The sequence below is a fragment of the Tetrao urogallus genome (genome assembly GCF_951394365.1).
Source record: "Tetrao urogallus genome assembly, chromosome: 1".
NCBI classification, from domain to species: domain Eukaryota; kingdom Metazoa; phylum Chordata; class Aves; order Galliformes; family Phasianidae; genus Tetrao; species Tetrao urogallus.
Window position 1 is genome coordinate 58,459,336 of NC_136813.1, and position 19,974 is coordinate 58,479,309.

The window sequence follows — 19,974 nt, forward strand, 5'->3', positions numbered from 1 at the left end:
ACATCTGTTAATTCATGTGCTCTATCTCTATTCTTTTTTATAAAAACCAGTATTAACATGCATAAAATCAGAGGTTAAATTATATGGGTCATAAAAACCATGTTTTGTTCCTTTACATTTTTTTTCTGATATGCAAAATTTTAGACAAGCAATGCTGAGGTCAATGACAAGGTGCCTTGCATACATTGTTGATAAGGTCAGTGATCTGAATCCAATTAAGAGAAACAGAAGTCAGTGAGGAGACCACTATTTTTCTTCTGAGTAAAAATTCAACCCATCCAAAATGCCCCTTTTTTTGTGCGAATGCATGCTGGGAAGAACACAACCATCCTGATCATGCACTGAGTGGAACACGAGTGGACCTCCACATGTACTTTTTTCCCTGGAGAACTACCTGCACTCACTTTTGGACATCTTTGAACTTTTGGACTCAAAACCCAGAACAGACCTTTTCCTTCTGAGTTGAGCAGCTGGACTGCTAACAGTATTTAGAACAGTATTTCTCTTGGGTTGAAGAACAGTGATTGAAGAGGAATTAATGGATGTTTCTTATTATATTTTTTCCTCTTCTCAACAGTATATAGAAGCAGCTGCCTTTTCCTCCAGTATTAGAGTATTAAAGCAATCAAGCTTGAAACAGAAGTTCCCCTTCCCCACTCCCTTTCAGTAATTCTCCAGACTGTGCCTTTCTCTTCTAAAGCACATTTTGGGTTGGGGGGTTGTTGTGATCTCTGCAAAGTATCTTCACATACACATACAGATATGCACAGTCCTGAAGATATTTTTAACTCTGAATTAGACTGCTTTTAGAAGATGGAATTATAGTTTCTTTCACATAGTATTAAGCCTGAGACTGCAGACTACCACTATGTACCACAGGATTCATGTCTCCAGTATCTGGCCTCATAAATAGTAAGACTTGCATTAACACAAAGGTCAGGAGTATTTGTGATTCACTTGTGCCACATTATTTTTTTGGGAACCACTACAAAAAAAAAAAAAAAAAAAAAGGTAGACATAAGACTTGGTTGCTAACACACTTCTTTTCAAAGAACAAAGTAACACGGTTTGTTTCATCTTCTCAGTTTGTCCTGTTTTCATTAGAGCTTCTCCAAGTTAAAAGAGTAGGAGATGTATTTTGATGAATAACCAGGAAAAAGAAACAGAAAACAAACCACAGTACCTTCAGGATTCCCTGCTCTCACTGGAATCATAGATGTTTATTAGCTTCTCCATCACATCTCCAGCTGATGCAGAATCACTGACTGTAGCAGAAAACACTCTTGGGAATAACTTGCTTTCTCTTGCTTAGCAACAAAAAGCAAAAGCACAGGACTGCTTCTGTGTTTTACTACCCATGCACAGTCTGCCAGCAAATCTGTCTGTTATTGCTGTCTAGTTAGCAATTATCCTTTCAGACTGGCATCTGGTCATACCTGAGCATAAGCAGGACTTCTGACAGGTCTTTTTCTGAGTGTAAAAGAGTAGGTTAGCTGAAAGTGATAAAGCTCTTGTCTTTCTGCCCTATTGCATCATCGCTGCTTCACTCGGCCATGATATGGAGCTATGATGTCATGCTGCCTAATGGCTAAGAGAATTCTTTCCTCTGTTAAATAAGGCAGAACACCAGTAAAAGTTTGGGATAGTCTTCACCCTCCTCCATCCTTTCCTCTGGGGCTGCTGTGTGTCTCCATATATTGGTCACAGATGTTGTCATGTGCAGATTATTAGACTAATCCATGACCTCTCGGTCACCTTAGCCTCCAGTATTTGGATTTCCACCACAGCATCTCTCTCTCAGTCTCAGTTTGTTAATCTAACCTGATGGAAGACAAGGACCAAATAAATCAAGATTTAAGCGTGTCGAGGCAGGGGAGGCAAAGCCTGCCCCAACTGCACAAGGACAGCTTAAAAATTAAATGCACTTCATGGTGCTACAGCTTCTTCTGAGCAAACCCACAAGCATATCCTCACTGCACTGCAGTTTTACCTGGCAAGCTCTCACAATCACAAGCTTCTGTGCTCCCATTACGCTCACAGTGAATGAGCCAACCGAAAAATCAAGCAGCAAAAAAAATGTCATCACCACATAATATTCCCAGTTCTTGACACCTCATCATTAGCTTCAGTGGTTACTGACAGAAATGCCATATGGCTTTCAGCTTATGGAACCTTTCCTTCTGTTTCCTGCTGACCCAGTTTTGTTTCCCATTCTCTGCTGACCAGAATTTTTCTAAAGGTCACAACTGAGTCTTCTATCTGCAGTACCAGAGCTGCAGCAATAACAATAGCAGCAACCATTTGCTCTACAGCCCATGGAATACTGACATAAGCACATAATCCCCGATCTACAAACAAACCCAAAATGAAACAGAAACACTCACTAGTTTCATCTTCGCATCAGGCATAGCCTGAGATACCACTGCCAAAGATCAGAGTACAGAATAACTGGAGTACAGGTAAATTAAGAACTTGTATGTAAATATTTTATTCTCTCATATTTTGCAAATCAGAAAGCAGTGTTGGTAATAAAAATAATACAGAATTATTATTTTTCTTCCAGTCCACACTCATATATTACCAGGTTTTCCAAATTTCAGATAAAACTGTCTCTTATAGTCTAAACATAACATTCACTTTAAGCATATTCTGTACTTTTGCCTTACTTAATATTATTCTTCCGAACTATTTACAAATATATTACAACCTTTAGACCTCAAAGCAAAGGAGTATTTCAATAATCAATCTGACATAAGGATCAGTAGCTCCTACATAACTTCAGTGTTTAAAGAGAAACTATACACGCAGTGCGGTAGGTCTGAATAATTTATATCTTAAAAAAAAAAAAGCATTGAAAGTTTCTGAGTACAAAACTTTCGCATTGCAGTGGTACCTATGGACCTGCCTCAACTGGAGGGCAAGAGTGGGATGTGATGTCGCTGTGCTTGTACAGAGCCTCATCCAAGTCCAGCGCCTTGTTCCTCATCTTCACCGTCATGCAGCCATGGTAGGATGCTGTGACTGGAGTGGAGGTGACGTTAACATCTGTGCCAAAGGAAAAACAAGCATCTCTGAGGGCATCTTCTAAAAAAACACCCATTGTACCTACGCTCAGATGATCGCCTTCTAGAGAACTGTACTCATACACAGAAGTGGGCGCCTGTCTTATGTTAAATCTACATGCCCCATGTAGATTTAAACTAAATTTTGAGCCTGAAGAATCTGTCAGCATGTGCTTAATGTCTTCAACACTCAGCAAAGGAATCACTGAGATTGCTGTCCTGTGTGGCAGAGCTTAAGGACATCCTTTGAAATGGATTTGTAAGATACAATCTGGAATTATTACGAAGATTTTCTTTGTGTTACAGTTGCAAATCTGGTCAAATTTTCTGTTATGATTAGAAATGGATCTGTTTGAAATGTGGTCCTGTAAAGAACAAAAGGTCTTTAAATGCCCATTTACCTGGTCGGTATACACATTGCCTGGACAAACACCTATGCATCATATAACTCACATCATTTAGAACTTATTAGAATTGAAAATGGCACAGAAGAGAGAGTAAATACTTATACGTTCCCTCTTTAACTATTTATTTTGCATCTACAGTGTTACCTGTACTTAGTATGGAATGTCATGCATATCTTGACCCAGGATTCTTCATTGCGAACAGACCGAAGAGATTAAGCATGACTACTGCACTTTGTTTTTTTTTTTGTCCTCTGGGTAATGAATCAGGAAAAAAACAATGTAAAGCCAAATTCATTTAGGTCTGACCATTTGATACAGTTATTTAACCCAGAATGATGAATCCAACCGTGGTGCTGAAATGTTTATTCATTTGGCAAAGTGACAAGGTTTCTCAGTGCAAGTGCTGGGTTCCACTCAATGACAAAAGCAGACCAGAGGCAGGAATTCCTGCTTCTCAGGAGAACTGAGCAAAAGGGGAAAGCATCTACATCCACAGAAGCCAAATGGGTCCAAGAGCCATAGCTATGACAGATACCACTTAGCTCTAGGTAATGAAATCCGTGCTTCACCCAGTTACTCTGAGCTAACAACAGAGAACTCGGAGCAGCTACAGAACAGGACTGAGTTTATGTATTTAAGGGCGACCTGAAGCAAGCAGGTTGCATCTCTTGCTTGTACAATGGCTGGCTCACAGTGCACCCTGGTGCTCTGGAGAAAGCTGTATCTGGGGACTCAGCATTGATAAGCGAGCCCAGCCAGAAGAGGCAACCCCCTGACTTCATGACTCAGGTGAAAGTTTGATCTTTCAGTTTCAGAGCAGAATTGCAAACTGACCCGTGATAAGAAGCTAAGTTGCTGAAAAGCCAGAAAAATGTGATAGCCCCTTGGTTGGGCCCTAAGTACCATCTGCTGGGAGGAGATATGCAAATTGTGGACTGCTGTGCTCAGCCTGAAGAGGACATCAACCAGAGGGAATCACCACGTTTCCCAAGCTTCAGTCAGACAATTTGAGGCCACTCATGACCGCTGGAATGAGTCATTTTATCAGAGAACTTCTATACCAGGAGCCCATACAGACCTGGGAGTCAGACCATGAGACTAGATTTTAGAGATAAAACAGCAGAAAACTCTGACACATATGTTTGAGAAGCTGGGAGGCCAGGTGCTGTGTGCTATGGCATGAATGCTATGTCCTCACAGCAACCTTGGGCCAATTCTGACACTTCCTATCAAAGTCTGCTGTGGAGTACAGATGAGAACTGAGATCTCCCCAAAAGGAGAACTTAGGTAAAAGCACAAAGCTCATACATTCTCACCTCATTAACATTCAGAAAAACCATCCCTATTGCTGACCAGTAAGACCTTCTCTTCCTATTTTTGTCTCCCACAAAGGACACAATTATTCAGGAAAAAAAGAAATGGTCAAGAACATTCTCGCATTTCTGGAGATCAGATGCCTGTGTTGCAGAAAAAGCCTGCACAAGCAGAAACATAGAATGAGGTTCCTGTTTCAATGAGCTGAGACAGTTTTCCTGAATGCCATCTCTTCAAGGTGAGGTAAGAGTCTGAATGCCCTACTAAGAAACTGGCTTCTCACCTGGCAATCCTCCCACGTACGTCTTCACTGCGGACTGCAAAGAGCTCTCCAAGATGGACAGGCTGTCCTCTAACTCAGAGGTGCTTAATTCACTCTCTCCTTCCATCCCATCTACCCTCAGGGATAACTGGTCTTTCTTAAGTAGGATGTCCACAGAGTGTTCCTTCTTATCGCAGAGATTTAGTGCCAGTCTGGACACAACTGTGTCCTCCACAGCCAAGATGACAAACTAGACAGTAAGGGAAAGAAGAGTAAAGAGGAAGTGAGCTGAATTATACGTACCCACACTTACACAATGTCTGGAGTGACACCTAAACTCGTCTGCTTTGTGATTATTACTGAGCTCCAGAGAATGGAAATCCTTCGCTTATGATGTTGAACAGCTTTTATGCCAGAAAATTTTAACAAAGTATGCTGGCATTCAAGTGACCAGATCCATCTTTTACTTAGACTACATTTGCAAAGAGTTTATGAGAACTGTCCAACACAGATCCTTAACAGGCAGGACTTCAGCACTCCAGCCCCAGACCATGTACTGAACTGGCAAGTGCAAATAAGCAGGCATAACTTGACAGCTGTTTTGTGAAAATGACTACCAGGTCCCCCAAAATAGCAAGGAGTCTTCTGTAGAAAAATGCTCAGTCTGTACCTGTTGCTTCAGTTTCTTTGTGGAGTGATAGTCGATCAAAGACAGTGATAGAGGGACAGATGCTCCTTCTGTAACCAGAGCAAGCATCACACCAGTATCTGTTGCTGGCTGAATTACAGCATTTACTTCTATTTTCCAACTTGTTTTGTTTTCATTCCCCGAGGAAGGTTGCACTACAAAAAGAAAACAAAAATAGTGTAGCAAGACAGACATAAGAATAACAGGTGAAATGGTAGAATGTGCAGTTTCTGTCAGTAGAAAAGGACCGATGGATGAGCACATGGACTGCTACATTTCTTTAAGGAAAAAATGCCAAAGCACCTGAAATATAATCGGAGAAGAAAGTGGCATCGGTTTCCTCTTTTTACTTTCTGCAATCCCTGCAGAAATACTGCTTTTCAGAATGTCAAAAGACAAAGTTCAGTTTTTTATCACAAAGGGAGATTTAAATTCCCATGGCTGTCAAGCCACCACATTCAGAGAACTGCTGCAAGGCATGGCACCCAGTTCTGGCATTGTTCTTGACTGTCAAAAAGTCACTAAGGCATCTAAGTCCAAATCTGACATACGCTTCTATAAAAGCCTATATTAAACTGAAAAAGCACACTACACTGATCAGCAACTAATCACCTCCTGATCATCACCCTGTCAGAACTGTGTGATGTTGTGTCTCAACTGCTGAATATGGAATTAAAATTGCTGGCATCTTCCTTATTGACTCAGTGCCCCTGTAATTCAAAAACTGATGCTGGCTATGAGGACCACTGTCTCTGCAGCCTTCCCACATGTATTAGCTACGCTGGATCACCATATTTTGCAATACTCTAAGTATAAATGTAAATAATATCCCCAACAAAAGAGGAGGATTACTGCCTGTAGGTGAAAGAAGGATATAAAAATGAAGGTGCTGAAGACTCATCTGTGTGAAACACTCTCATCTGCACTTTGTCCATAATTCGCAGCTTTTGAATCTGTGTGGTAAACAGACTGGTAAACAGGCCAGGCTGGGTAAGGCCCTGGGCAACTTGATCTAACTGTGGTGTCCCTGTTCAGTGCAGTGGAATTGGACTAGACGGCCTTCGGAGGTCCCTTCCAACACTAAGGATTCTATGATTCTATGACAGACAGCTGACACTACAACTTGGAGTTCTCCTTGTTCAGGAGAATGGACAAGGCTGGAGGCAGCTTCACTGCTGACAGAGGGATTATGAAGCTTCCAGTGTTGCAGCTGAGCTGGAGTCAGCTGAGGTGTGAAATGCACTGCTGGAGCCACACACAGAGAACCAAACTCATGCTGGCCATGTCCTCACTAGCTAGCCACAATAAATAAGCCTTCCTTTGCTGTGAATCACAAGTTATCCACTTCCTCGCCATCCTCAGCTAGCAGTCTCTTCTGCATCAGTCAACACTGAGCTAGGCATACCTACGGAATTATAACTGTTTATTAACCACATACGTTTAATGGCAGGAGAACAGTCAGAAAAAAAAACAACAGAAGTACTTACTGTAAGTAAGATTAAATATAGCAAAACCTCGGCCAGGATAGAAAGACCCTCGTCCTGCTACAGCAAAGCATTGCATCCTTTCATTCATCTTTATGGTCTCTTGGATAGTGCTGTCCTCCCCATTCAGCCAGTTCCATGCCCGCAAGCAGCCATCCAGCCGAGGGTTTATCTAGGAAGAAAATCACTATCTCACACCTTAAACTACTGCTGAGTGAAGAATGGCTATTTCAGGTGCAGAGGATATTATGATATCGAATAGGATAGATTACTTTGATATGCCAAAAACATGGAAATCAACTGGTGGCAACCCCGATACTGCAGCCTGAATGGTCAGCATTCCCCATGAAACTGCTCTGGGCTCAGCTTGTTTCTTCGGGACTGAAGGGCACTGGCTAGGGCAACCACTCACTTGGTTGTAATGATTCTGTTGCTTCTACACGCTGCACAGCATTACTGCAATTAATTCTAAAGCTTTATAGCTAGGGCTTTGTGACTCCCATAGTTCTGCACTGTGAGCACTGGAGGCCAAATGGAAGGGTAAATAAATCCTTTGTGTCATTGCAAAACAGCCTTCATGAGACACATCATGTTGGGCTTGGTCACGGTAGAAGCTGTGTTCTGGCTTAAGAAAGGGGTGGCTGTGCATGCTATTCTGCACACCTTGTTCCTTCCACCTTCTCGTGCTGTTATCCTGGACCCAACTCCAGCATTAAAACGCAAGGTAATGTGTAAAGAGAAAGCTCCCTGCAAAGCGCCTCAACCAGCAGCATTCTCCCCAGTTAACTGAAGCAGAGAGAATTAAGTGTCTGAGCCAGGATAAAAACCTCAGGAGTTTCTGGCTCTTCACCATATATCCAGACCACACCCCTGGCTTAGTGCTTCAGAGAAACACTGGCCCTGAATGACTCCATGAGAGGAGCAGAAGCCTGCCTCAGCTGCTGCGCTGCCTGTCCCCGAGCCACAAGCTTGTCACCTCGTTTAAAAACAAGGAGATGCCAATTTGAGTTTCAAGGTGCCAGCTCTGTGTGTGGTGGACATACAAGACATCCTGAGCAGCAGCCATTTCAGACATGCAGCATCATCCAATCTCATCCACAGAGTGCCCTAACTTTCGTTTGTATGCCCTACCTACTTGAATTAGAAAAGCCACAGGGCACAATGTTATCCTTGCCCAGCACTGTCTCCTGGCATGCCAGGGCCACTCACTATCTCCAAGACAGTACGGTCACTGCTAGTTCTCAGGGCTTTGCCATGTGCTCCAGTCCTGTGGTATCCTAATTCTGTAGGCCTGGAGTGGAATACATCTCACCCAATCTCACCAAGAGTTTCAGCTTTGCTCCTGGCTTCGGCTCTCTCTATACTCAGTGGAGAAAAATCTGTATCCAGAAGGTAATAATGCTGCCTGTTTCAGGGGAGGCTGAACTGCTCTCAGAAGGGCTCTACATTACCCCAACACAAATCAGTGAAATCAAGCCCTACAAAATCAAGCCCTACGAAACAACAGAAGTGATCGTGCTGTTCTTACCGGCACAATAAGGTCCTTTGTTTTGAAGGGAATGCCTCCTACTGTCAGGTTCAGCTGATACAGTCCTTTGTCTAGGGTAAACAGGTCCCCTGACACAGCTATTTTCATAACTGCATCCCTGTTGACCTTTACAACCAAACTTCTCTCAAGTTCTTCAACAGAGATCTGAAGAAATAAAATCGTAAACAGAAAATGTCAGTATGAAATGAGCTGCAGCCTCAACTAAAGGACAGACGCCACAAGCAAAATCCCCAGGATGCAGAAATATTGTGTGCTCCCAAGGTTCTTTGTTTACCTGTCAAGTTACGTTCCACCTTCAACAATCTGGAGTTCCCCTAATGGCAAAGACAGCCCGGGTACTCCAGAACAGCATCACAACTAACTGAACAGATCAACTACATGACAGCTGCAGGTTGCTCTAAACAAAATTTAAATGCAGGAACGTGTTATTAATGAGAAACTTCCTACTGTGACAGCTTGTGAAAGGAAAAGTCGGAAAGACAGACAAGAAGATGTCTTTGTTGGCCCAGTGAAGGAAGCAGAAGCCTTCCAGCCACACTAAGTGTAGTTGTAGAGTGCTGACCCCCAAAAAAGAATAATCGAATATGTCACATTGGAGAGGGTCATAAAAACGTGCAATAAGCACATTTTCTTTCAGAAGGTCTCTGCAAGTTGTATCTCCACATCTCCTAAAAGCTGCTTTAAAGAACAGTCTGTCCTCACTGAAATTTCAAAAACTTGCCACAATTTGAGTGGAATTGCTTTACGTAGGATGTCACACAGGAACAACAACCTGTGACAAGTTGCATCCTTACAAAGGAAGAGACCAGGCTGCACAGAGAAACACTACGAAGCTGCCAGCTCCATGGGGAGAGAAGAGGAGGAGAAGCCCAAGGCTGACACCCAACAGCCTGTGGTAACGGCTCATCCTGCTGCAAAGAGCATCGAGTACTGTGCCATAGTCTGCTTGGAGACTGCCAAGAGAGAGCTCAATGATCCCAAAAGGTTTAGCCGTAAGGGTACACAATTTTGATTTCTGGCATCCTGCCTTGGCTAACTCTGTCTGCTCCTTGCTCAAAAGCAAGTGGGCTGCTCGGCAAGGAACTGGGCTACAGACAGTTGCTGGGTAAGAGCCAAAGATGAATCTGCTTGGGATTGCTTAACAGTCAGCCTGAATAAGCTGTTATTTGTGCCAACCATACTGTCCACATACTAGTACTAGACATTGCAAATAGGAAAATAAATGATGATTTGGAGAGTGAAATCAAGATAAACAAAAGGTGACTGCATTATCTACTCTTGTCAGATCATACATGCCACCTCATTCAGCTGGATTACACACATGTCACTGTATTAAAAGCTTTTCCTGAGGCTTGCTCTTTTGTGTTTTCAATGCTGGGAATAATCACCTAGAAGTAGATTAGGACAGATCAACATCAGAGAGTATACCTCAGTAGAAATACTGGCCTGAAGTTCTCAAAATTCTTGAACTTTTGTTCGAGATCAAGAACCGCTGATTTTTTTATTTGCTTTTAAATAGCAAAATAATAATAATAATATATATATTTTTTTCTCTATCTGCTGAAAGTTAAATAGGAAAATTACTGTTTCCTCAGATCTGTGAAGTTCCCACCAATACCCAAAATCCAGGTCAAACCAAAACTAAGGGCTCCCAAATGGCACTTGAGTCTGGACTGTGACCAAGGAGGTCTGGGTTGTGCTTCACTGAAGATGAAGTTGAAAAATGCATGAGAATCCACACTTGAAATATGTGGCTTCATGGAGACAGGTTAAAAGCAATAACCCTTCCTCAACAGGACTTTCCAAATCCAAAACCACACCAGACAAAGGAAAAAGAAGAAATGGTCCCATTTAGCCCAAGGTAACAGCAGCACTGCTGGCTGCAGTGGCACCTCTGTCCCACCGCGTGGCTGCTGGTCACTAACACAGACACCACAGCACCCACAGGGCTATCTGCTGGCATTCAAGGAAAGTTGGGACAATGGTTTCAGACATAGGGTTTGAATGGTGGGCGGTGCTGTGTGGGGCCAAGAGCTGAAATCTATAATCCTCATGGGCCCCTTCCAACTTGGGATATTCCATGATTCTATGATCTCTACAGAAAAGCAAACCAATCACACTGCTGCAGCAACTCAGCCAATTCCTTAGGTATGACAATGCATGGAGATAAGAGCCCTGGCACTGAGGACTGGCAGGAGACCAGCAACTCTACTTGCTGCCTGAAAACGATAATTACTTTTATCAAACTCCCTTCTCTCCCTGCAGGAAGCAAACCCAGCCTTTGTACTGTTTACTCTGCAACTCCCAAGTGTTTGAACATTTTGCACTGCTTGAAGATAGAAAATATGCTTCTGATATCTCCCACCAAAACTAGTACAGGAAAGTTTGTAATTCCTTCATAATGCGGTCTGGCACTCAATAAGTACGTTACACTCCTGTCTTAAATGGCTTAGCATGGTAATAACAGCTTTTTGTAACTCCCAAACCATCTGAGTGGCATCAGTTCTGCTTTTTACATCTCCTACCAGCATCTTCCCTGTGCAGGCAATTAGATTCACCATACTGCAAATTAGCAGGACTAATCTTTAATTCAGAAATAAGTACTTCAAGGCTATCCCTACCTGCCCAGATACAGCATGTCATACATATTATTTACAGCTTTGCTGAACCTCTACAGATCCTATTTGGAGTCTAAAATTCTTTCAATGGCAGTAAAGGAACTGAATTAAAAACCACCTTGTTCACTGGAAATATTATCAAATATCAGGAGCTGGCAATGCATGCACTTCTTTCATTCATTAGAATCAAATCTTTTCCCACCTTTTCTCTTTAATATGTAATTCTATTTTTCTTAATGCTAAGAAAAGTTAGAACAGAAAATGATTCAGCTACTCATATCTGTATGTCTCCTATGTGTTGCTCAGCCTCTAACTCTGCCTTGCTGCTCTGTTCAACTTCCACAACACTATGTAAGTTAACGAAGAACTTCCTACCTTCTGTCCAGCAGACACATCAACTTAAAGATAACACATCTAATTAAATGAGAAAAGACAAAAAAGGGGAAAAGGCATATATAAATTGCAATCTAATCATAGACCCTGCTACAGGACTCTTTTTATGAGCCTGCCACAAATGGTAATACTCTATGATACTTCCTGAATCACCAGGCGATATTCTGAGAGTACCAAGAAAGTAAAGCCTCACCAGCTCCAAGATGCAGCGCATCTTCTCTTGAGACTGCTGGGATTATGTTATTAATAAGCAGCAAGTCACACCATTTCTAACAGACTCCAATATATTTACAAGGGAAATTGAATGTTTTGTTTATAAACAGGCTTGAGGAGTTAAAAAATGCATAGTGTAGCATAGTAGATCTGTCAAGGCCCAGAGCTGAGCCCTGTCACTGAACCAATAAATAACCCATAACAAACACACGTATCATAGACAAAACTAACCCTCCTTGGAGACTTCCTTAAAAGATCTTCCCATCTTTCTCCCTGCCAAACCCCAACTAGAAGGCATCTTCTCAAAGTAACATCAAATGCAAACTAGTGCTGCTATCTAGTTTACACTGGATATAAAGTAAGATTTGACTTATTTGGAAAAGCATCCCATTCTCACCTTTCTACGGACAATGTGTGCAAGCAGAAGCTCAAATGAACAGGCTGGAAAAGCATCTTCTCAAAAATACAAAGAGTACACAGAGTCTAGCCATGCTTAACAGAGCCCAGAAGGAAGAAGCAAAGAAAGGCAAGCTCCCAGAAGCAGTCCATACTCACCGTCTGCCACATGCCATGGTTGATGAGCGGTCCACTGCTGGTCACGCGGCCTATTCCGCTGTATTTCAGCTGCAGCTCTAACCGTCCTTTGCGCAAAGCCAAGACTACCCAAGTGCTGTCTTGATGGCCTCCAGCAAAGAAAAGGATACCTTCAGGATCAAAGGTTCTAAAGTCGAACTCAGCCACAAGTCTGACCGCACAGGTGTCAAGAAATAAATTAGTTATGCAGAGTTCAAAAACCACCAGTACTTTCCATACAGATAGCATCAGCTCTAGCAGTTACGGTCTGTTAAAACATACTAGCTTTTAATGCACTCTTGAAAAGACTTTAGCTGTGAAGACGGATTTTAAAATGGCATCAAGAATAAGAAATACATTAGTGTACTTTAGTAATTATCTGAGGAGCTCTGTGGTCATGACCGCCTTTCTCAATTACTGGTTTGGATAATGTTTTGCAAGACAGTACTCCATAATTCAAACAAATAAATATGGTCATGGAAACAATCATTACTTTAGTGACTCCACTGCATGCATCAGAGCCAGCCAGCACATTCAGCTGTCCTTCAAAATTGTCCTCACCTTGTCAGTTGTTTCCTCTTAAAGCGCAGTCTGATGACAGGAGTCCCACTGAACATCCTCCCCAGGTATAAGGATTTAACACTTTTTGCAACAGCAAAAGGCACACATGGTATTATGTTCTATAATCAAAACACATTTTTTGAGCACTTACTCTTCTCACACAACAGAATAAGAACCAAGCAGTTTGCCTTCTTTTCTCAAACACACAGCTGCTATACATACAGCAGGCTAAGGCATTTCAATAGTTTAATTCTTAAAATATCTGTTTTAGTTCTGGAGACATTTAATCTTTCCTTCCCTCTCTCCTCCTCTTTGCCTTGATTGAATGCTTTCCTGTTGTGAAATGAAATCACATTGTTAAGGTACAGCATAAGGTTTTCTACTGCAACTTGGTGCCTGCAACACTACCAGCTCTTGGCTGGTTTACACAGAAGGAGCCTTTGCCACTGAAGCCCATCAAATGCTCAGGAACATATAATCAAATGATCAGGGATGTATAAAGCCCTAGTGCTGTTTTGCAACTTACATGGTATGCCCTGACACCTTTCCTCTTGGTCCCACTGGGCCTAACTCTGATCAGTTTGTGCAACTAGTCGTAACTCATGGCTTAACAGAGGGCTGCTGGGCTATCCTGGTCAAGCATTGGAAGGGGGAATTGGTGGATTCCTCGTCCCTGGAGGTAATTAAAAGACGTGTGGTTGTAGAACTAGGGTTCTAGTGATGAGACTCAGCAAGTCACATTGATGGCTAGACTTTGTGATCTTGAAGGTCTTTTTCAATCTAGATTAATGTGAGATTCTATTCTATGGTCACTGTCACGTTCTTTTTGGACTGGAACATCAGAAGCCTAAGAAGAGAGAGAAGAGAGACTCTGAGTGAACAGACTTCCATAAAAGGCTAACAAGACCTCTCTGTCTTACCTGGTGAGCTACTGCCCCCAGCTCATGCACCCTTGGCACTCTGACTCCCTCCTGCTGGTCACTCAGCTCAAATGGCTTTGGTCTAGCGCTTCGTTAGTTATTCTCAATTGCAATGTAAATTAAAAGACCATTCTGCAGTTATATCAATGAAGTCTGACATACCTCACATGTATTCATGTCCTGGGAAAGTTTTACTCCCCCTCTGCCATCACAATGACAAGTGTAACTCCCTGGCAAGTTGACACACATCTGTTCACACAGCTGTTCTTCACATTCATTTATATCTACAAAGACCAGCAAAGAAGAGAGAAGAAAACAGCTACCAGATTTATCTGAACATGAATTATTTGGTGAAAAAAAAAAAAGAGCAGTGTTATTTTGTACCATCTTTCACCTGCCTGTGCTCATGTGCTCCATATCCACAGACAGTACTTACTCTATACCAGAGTATACAAGGAGAGACAACAACATGCACAGATACTTCTGAGCTTCCATCAGATCTTGTAATTCTCATAAGTTCAAGAAATCTCAGTACTCTGTCTCCTACAGATTGGTTCATGCACTAAAAATCACTGCAAACTCAGTGTGTTGCTCACAAATAGTGAAAGGCAGTAAGACCTTTTTTACTGAACCCTGACGATCAATTTCTGGTTATTTCTCTAATAGCTTCAGAGCATGTAATAACGCTATTGTGTTTATGAGCTTACCATCACAAGTCTTTCTCTGCTCATCATACCTGTAGCCTGCATCACAAACACATTCATATGAGCTTATCAGATTTTTACAGCGAGCTTCTCCACAGATGTCTGCTGATGCCGCGCACTCATCTATGTCTGCAAAACAAGCAATTAAACAACACTACATGAGATGAGTAAAATCACTTCATTGTTTGCACACTGGAGTGGGTTCAGGCTCAAGTGATCCCTCTATTCTGGTAAATGAAAAAACAGTTATCTTTAAGAATCTACCTTTAGGGCTCATCTAGATATAAGGGATAACGTCAGGCTTTCAAAACCAGTTGTTGCTTCTTTCTTTAAGCCATTGAACACCATTGGAAAGAACAATGCAAAATGAGCCTGGAAACGAAACAGAGCAACCCCGTGCAAAACCAAAAACCCACTGTCCATGGGACTGAAACTGGGGGATGAAAAGCAGCCACCAGGAAATGAGGAAAAGCTGTATGATTTTTAATAAAACACAGAAGCAGCACTCAGCACTCAGCTGAGATTTCTGTTCTCAGACGAACAAACTACCTTTTTTTTCCTTCAGCACATTCACAAAACTGAGATCCAAATCTGCTGATCTGCACTAGTAAAGGGAAACTGAGGAAGAAGGACTGTCACAAAGAACAAGCCTTGTCTGAGAGATGTTGTGTGGTTGTTGTGCATACAAAGGCAGGCAATGGACTGGAACTGGAGGCCTGTAAAAACAAGCAAACGCTTTTCTAACTTGGTAACTAATACCCAGCAAAATCCTGGTACTGGAAAAACATTTGTAGTATAGAATTTCATATTTACCTTTGCTTTCTAACATGTTAAAACTACAACTGCATGTTACACTTTGTGATTTTCCCATGTATTTGAAGTAGTCTGTGGTAGTCTATCTATAGCCCAGTCTATAATCAACAGGCAAAAACTAATGCTGTAGTGTATGCACAAAATGATAAGAATTAACAGCCGGAGACTGTCAAAATGCACAAAAGCATTAAAATGCAATTAAAAATCCCAGCTAGCATTAATTGCATCTGCTATGAATACCAGCAATATGCTGGCTGGGCATGGACACGTAGCTTGTGTGTGATACTGCGTTCTAACAAACACTACAATTCAAAGGTAACATCAGCTCATTTGCGTGTGTGTACACATTACAAGGGATGCCACGTAGGCCATACCATCATCACTTCAAACAGCAGAAGTGACACAGCAATAAAATCCTGCTCTTTTTGGCTGTCAGCATAAATACGTTGAGTCAGGTATGTGAACTGCTCAGAACCATGTCATTCCATCCATAGGGGGTGTATAAGCAGACTTGCTTGTTTTTCACAAGACACAAAAAACATTAACAGCTATCTGTGATCACTAATGAGTGTATGTCTCAGCACGCATTTCCTTAACGCTTTTAAAATCTCAGTTGCTCAAGTTCTGTTACGTAAATTCACTCCACCATTTCAGACATTTACTTCAGATCTCCAGGTTCTGCTCCCAGTTGCCATGTCAAACAGTGGTGTGCCTTCACAAGGGCCTTTCTGCAGCTATTAACAGTCAGTGGCAGTGCATTTATCTGTCTTTATCTATCTCAGTTAATTACTTGCTGCTGCACTTACCTAAATTTGGAAAAATGAAACAATAAATAAGCAAAATAAAAACTATAATCACATACACTACAGCTCATGAGATTGAGAAGGAGTGTAGCAATGCACCCGGGCAGCCCTTCCTCCTCTCAGTGTCAGGATACAAGCACTGATCAGTTACACTGATTTAGCACAACCCCAGCCACGGACCTCTGTGAATCTGGCCTGTACTAGGGGCACAGGAGAGCAGTGTGGTGAGACCACAGAGAAGCCAGGATACAGCGATGGCATGAGCACCTGTTACCATCCCAGACCTCAGCTTCTGCTGGGCTGGGAGGCAGGACAGGAAGGCTTACCTTCACATGTTTTGCTGTCTTTGAGAGCATACCCACTGTAGCATGAGCAGCGGTAGCTGCCGAGCTTGTTGAGGCAGATCTGGTTACAGCCACCATGCTGCACTTTGCACTCATCAATATCTGCACCAAAAGAAAGTATTGCAGTCAGCTTTTCACCTCTGACATGATCTGTGGAATGAGACTGGGGCAAGGAGCTGGGAAAGGGAAAGAGCAAACGAGGAACTATCACATCTGCAACCTGATGGTTACAAGAAGCAGAGAGATCGCATTCAAGCACTTCAAGTGCACTGGCTTGAGTTCATTTGATAACAGAAAAGACAGAGTAGGAGCTGCAACTGAATCCCTCCCACACAGGTCAGATAGTGCAGGAGAGTATCTTCAGCCTATAGAGGTGAAGAAGAAGAATTTGCTTGCAGAACATGTACTACAACTAACTTTTATGATGGTACAATGACTAGTAAGTTTGGTATTAAACAACACATAAAGATATCCTCACTACTACAGAGCACAAGAGAACACAAGAGATAGTGAATTCACAGCTACAATGCTCCACTGACACCAGCAGCAAAGGCCTGCTTGATTCAGCAGAGCCTTCTGTGTGCCCTACCTGCTCACTATGCCTTGTCTGCATAAGGGACTCCAGAGTCAACTGGTAGGTAGAATAGCAATTTCATGGCATTTTGTATGAAAAATAGGGGATGTGCTTTGGACTGGCCAGTTACTCAAGGCTGCTGAGAGCCCATGGATCAACTGTCTCAAACACTTAAACTGCTTGTGAGTGATCCTGTAATTTCACCACAATATTCACAATGGGAACTCAGGGTTTGGATCTGCTGCTCTCTTAGTGGCCACAGTCTTGGACTGGCTAACCGTGCCTTCTGGCAGCCATTTAATTTTGGCAGACAGAACAGCAGCAGCCCTGAAAGCCAGAAAAAAAAACAGGAATCAGAGAACAACAGGAGGAATTATTCAGTATTTCATTACAGAATACAGAAGATCTCTTTGGGCTTGGGACGTACTGCATGAAAAAATACTCTGCCTGAATATTTTCTTTGGAGATGGTGGGAATATAAGTGGGAAATGAATAGAAGCTGTAGTAGAAGCTGTGGTGCCCAATCCCTGGAGGTGCTCAAGGCCAGGTTGGATGAGGTCCTCAGCAGTCTGAGCTGGTGGGGGGCAGCCTTGCCCACGGCAGGGGTTGGGGCTGGGTGGGCTTTGAGGTCCCATCCAATCTAAGCCACTCTATGAGTGGATTTGGAGTAATACCACACCGCTGAGAAGGGATATAGCAGACTAACGTCACCTGTTCGTGCATTAGCAAGAAATGGCAACATTAGGAAGTATTACTTTTCAGAAAGGGTGGTCAGGCACTGGAATGGACTGCCCAGGGAGGTGGTGGAGTCACCGACCCTGGGGGTGTTCAAGGAAAGGCTGGATGTTGTGTTGAGGGACATGGTTTAGTGGGAGCTATTGGGAATAGGTGAATGGTTGGACTGGATGATCTCTTAGGTCTTTTCCAACCTTGGTGATTCTATGATTCTACGATTCAATCTGCCAGAATTGTCTGTTGCTTCTACAAGGGAATGGGAAGATGGGCCAGTTTAACAAGATCTGCAATTTGCCCTCTGTAACCACAGTGCTAACAGCATCAGTCGAGGGAGCTGCATTTGCAAAGCAACTACCAATTCACTTGTGCTGCCCTTTCCAGAGGAGTGGGACAGAAAGCTGGGGCATAACCTCTTTAATTTCCTTGTCAACACCAAGGTGAAATCCATTAAAGACATTTTTAAAATGCTGAGAGGCAGTTATATGATTTCTATAAGGGCAAAAGTATGAGTGGTGTGTAATGCAGGTTCAGTACTACGACTTTTGAATTGGACATCACAGTATCAGTGACTAATTTAAAATACAGCAAAACCCAACACATTGCTGTTACAGATTTGAAAGAGAACAAAACATGCATTACCTTTATCACATGTTTTTCCCTGCCAGCCACGTTTGCATTCACAATAGAAGTCCCCCTTGAGATCTTCACACCTGACAGTCCCTTCTTTGTAACAAGGATCAGGAGAACACTGATTTGGCAAATCTGATTTACAAAAGGAATTAAAAACAAACACAAACACAGAACAGAACAGAACAATGCATTGAGGTCAATGATGAAAGCTCCTATTAAAAATCAAGACATTTAAATATTAACAGAGAATCACTATCAGGAGAACTCACACCTGAGAAAACTGGAAAACAATGCCTACTGCTGACTTGCCAAATAAGCTGTGCCAGGAATGTGAGGTGAAATTCATTTAATTACAAAAGGAAGTGAGCTGCTACCCCTCATGTTTGAAGGGTATCTCCTGAAATAACTATAATTCTACTCTCCTCACTTTTGGAAAAACAGAAAGCAGACAGCAATTAAACACTCAAGGAAGAAGAGTGATCTTTTCATTTACTTTTGGTAATTTAACTGAGGATTTCACCAAGGTTGATAGACTGATTGCTATAAAACATTTTTATCTGATATTTTTGCCAGAGCTGAGCAATTTAGGTTTTTCTATTACGTAGAATGAAAATAAATAAGAAACACCAATGAGTTAATGGCATCAGAACTGCATACCAATCATCCGGTTTGCAGACAATGCTATGCTTCTAGCAGGCCAACACAGAATGAAGTCCTACACAGACTTTTAAGCCAAGTTCCGACAGTCAGCAATGGACGTTCTCCACAGGGCCAAAGAAAGCAGTGCCCATGCTCTGGGGAGGATTGAGGGAACAAGTATCAAACTATTACACAATTGAGTAAAGAACAGAATTCACCATTACTCTAGGGATGGTGTTGTGCAGAGATAGCTGAATGATGGCACTAAGGATTTCCCTGTTCTCTTGAAAAATGAGCTGGGAGCTCTTATGTAGTATCTGTTCTAGCAGTGTTGCAGATTACAACTTTCTAAGACTGTAAAGGTATTAGTGTTTTCGCAACCTTAACCAGAAGGAGCAATGCAGGATACGTTAAAAAGGAAGTCCTAAGACATGAACACATGATGTTTGGGCTTCTTTTCTGGTGTGTAGATATAGAAGTTTTTTGTGCCAGAGTGGGGCTGGCAGCACCACAGAGCAGTGACTACCCTGTCCTTTTGGTGGAGGAGAAAGAAGCTGTCATAGCTGCTGCAGCTAGCAGCCTTTAGGGGAAGGTCTGCTGTTATTAGCAACACTTTCTACAATCCCACAGTCTTGGCAGCAAATCCTTACAACTCAGCAGAAACCCATTCAGCCCAGACAAAAGGAAG

At 42.4% G+C, this 19,974-nt stretch overlaps 1 protein-coding gene across 1 annotated transcript in view; it reads right to left on the minus strand.

The window, feature by feature from the left end:
• Positions 1–2,893: 2,893 nt before the first annotated feature.
• The window catches only part of GAS6 (growth arrest specific 6), a gene marked incomplete at both ends in the record, with an annotated part of 37,019 nt that continues 19,938 nt past the window's right edge, over positions 2,894–19,974 (minus strand). Inside the window, 11 exons of the mRNA XM_079549806.1 lie at positions 2,894–3,045; positions 5,067–5,295; positions 5,716–5,888; positions 7,221–7,389; positions 8,746–8,910; positions 12,546–12,735; positions 13,125–13,243; positions 14,207–14,328; positions 14,752–14,877; positions 16,691–16,810; positions 18,657–18,779. Coding sequence (XP_079405932.1) covers positions 2,894–3,045; positions 5,067–5,295; positions 5,716–5,888; positions 7,221–7,389; positions 8,746–8,910; positions 12,546–12,735; positions 13,125–13,243; positions 14,207–14,328; positions 14,752–14,877; positions 16,691–16,810; positions 18,657–18,779 — 1,688 coding nt within the window. The remainder of the gene's footprint in view (positions 3,046–5,066; positions 5,296–5,715; positions 5,889–7,220; positions 7,390–8,745; positions 8,911–12,545; positions 12,736–13,124; positions 13,244–14,206; positions 14,329–14,751; positions 14,878–16,690; positions 16,811–18,656; positions 18,780–19,974) is intronic.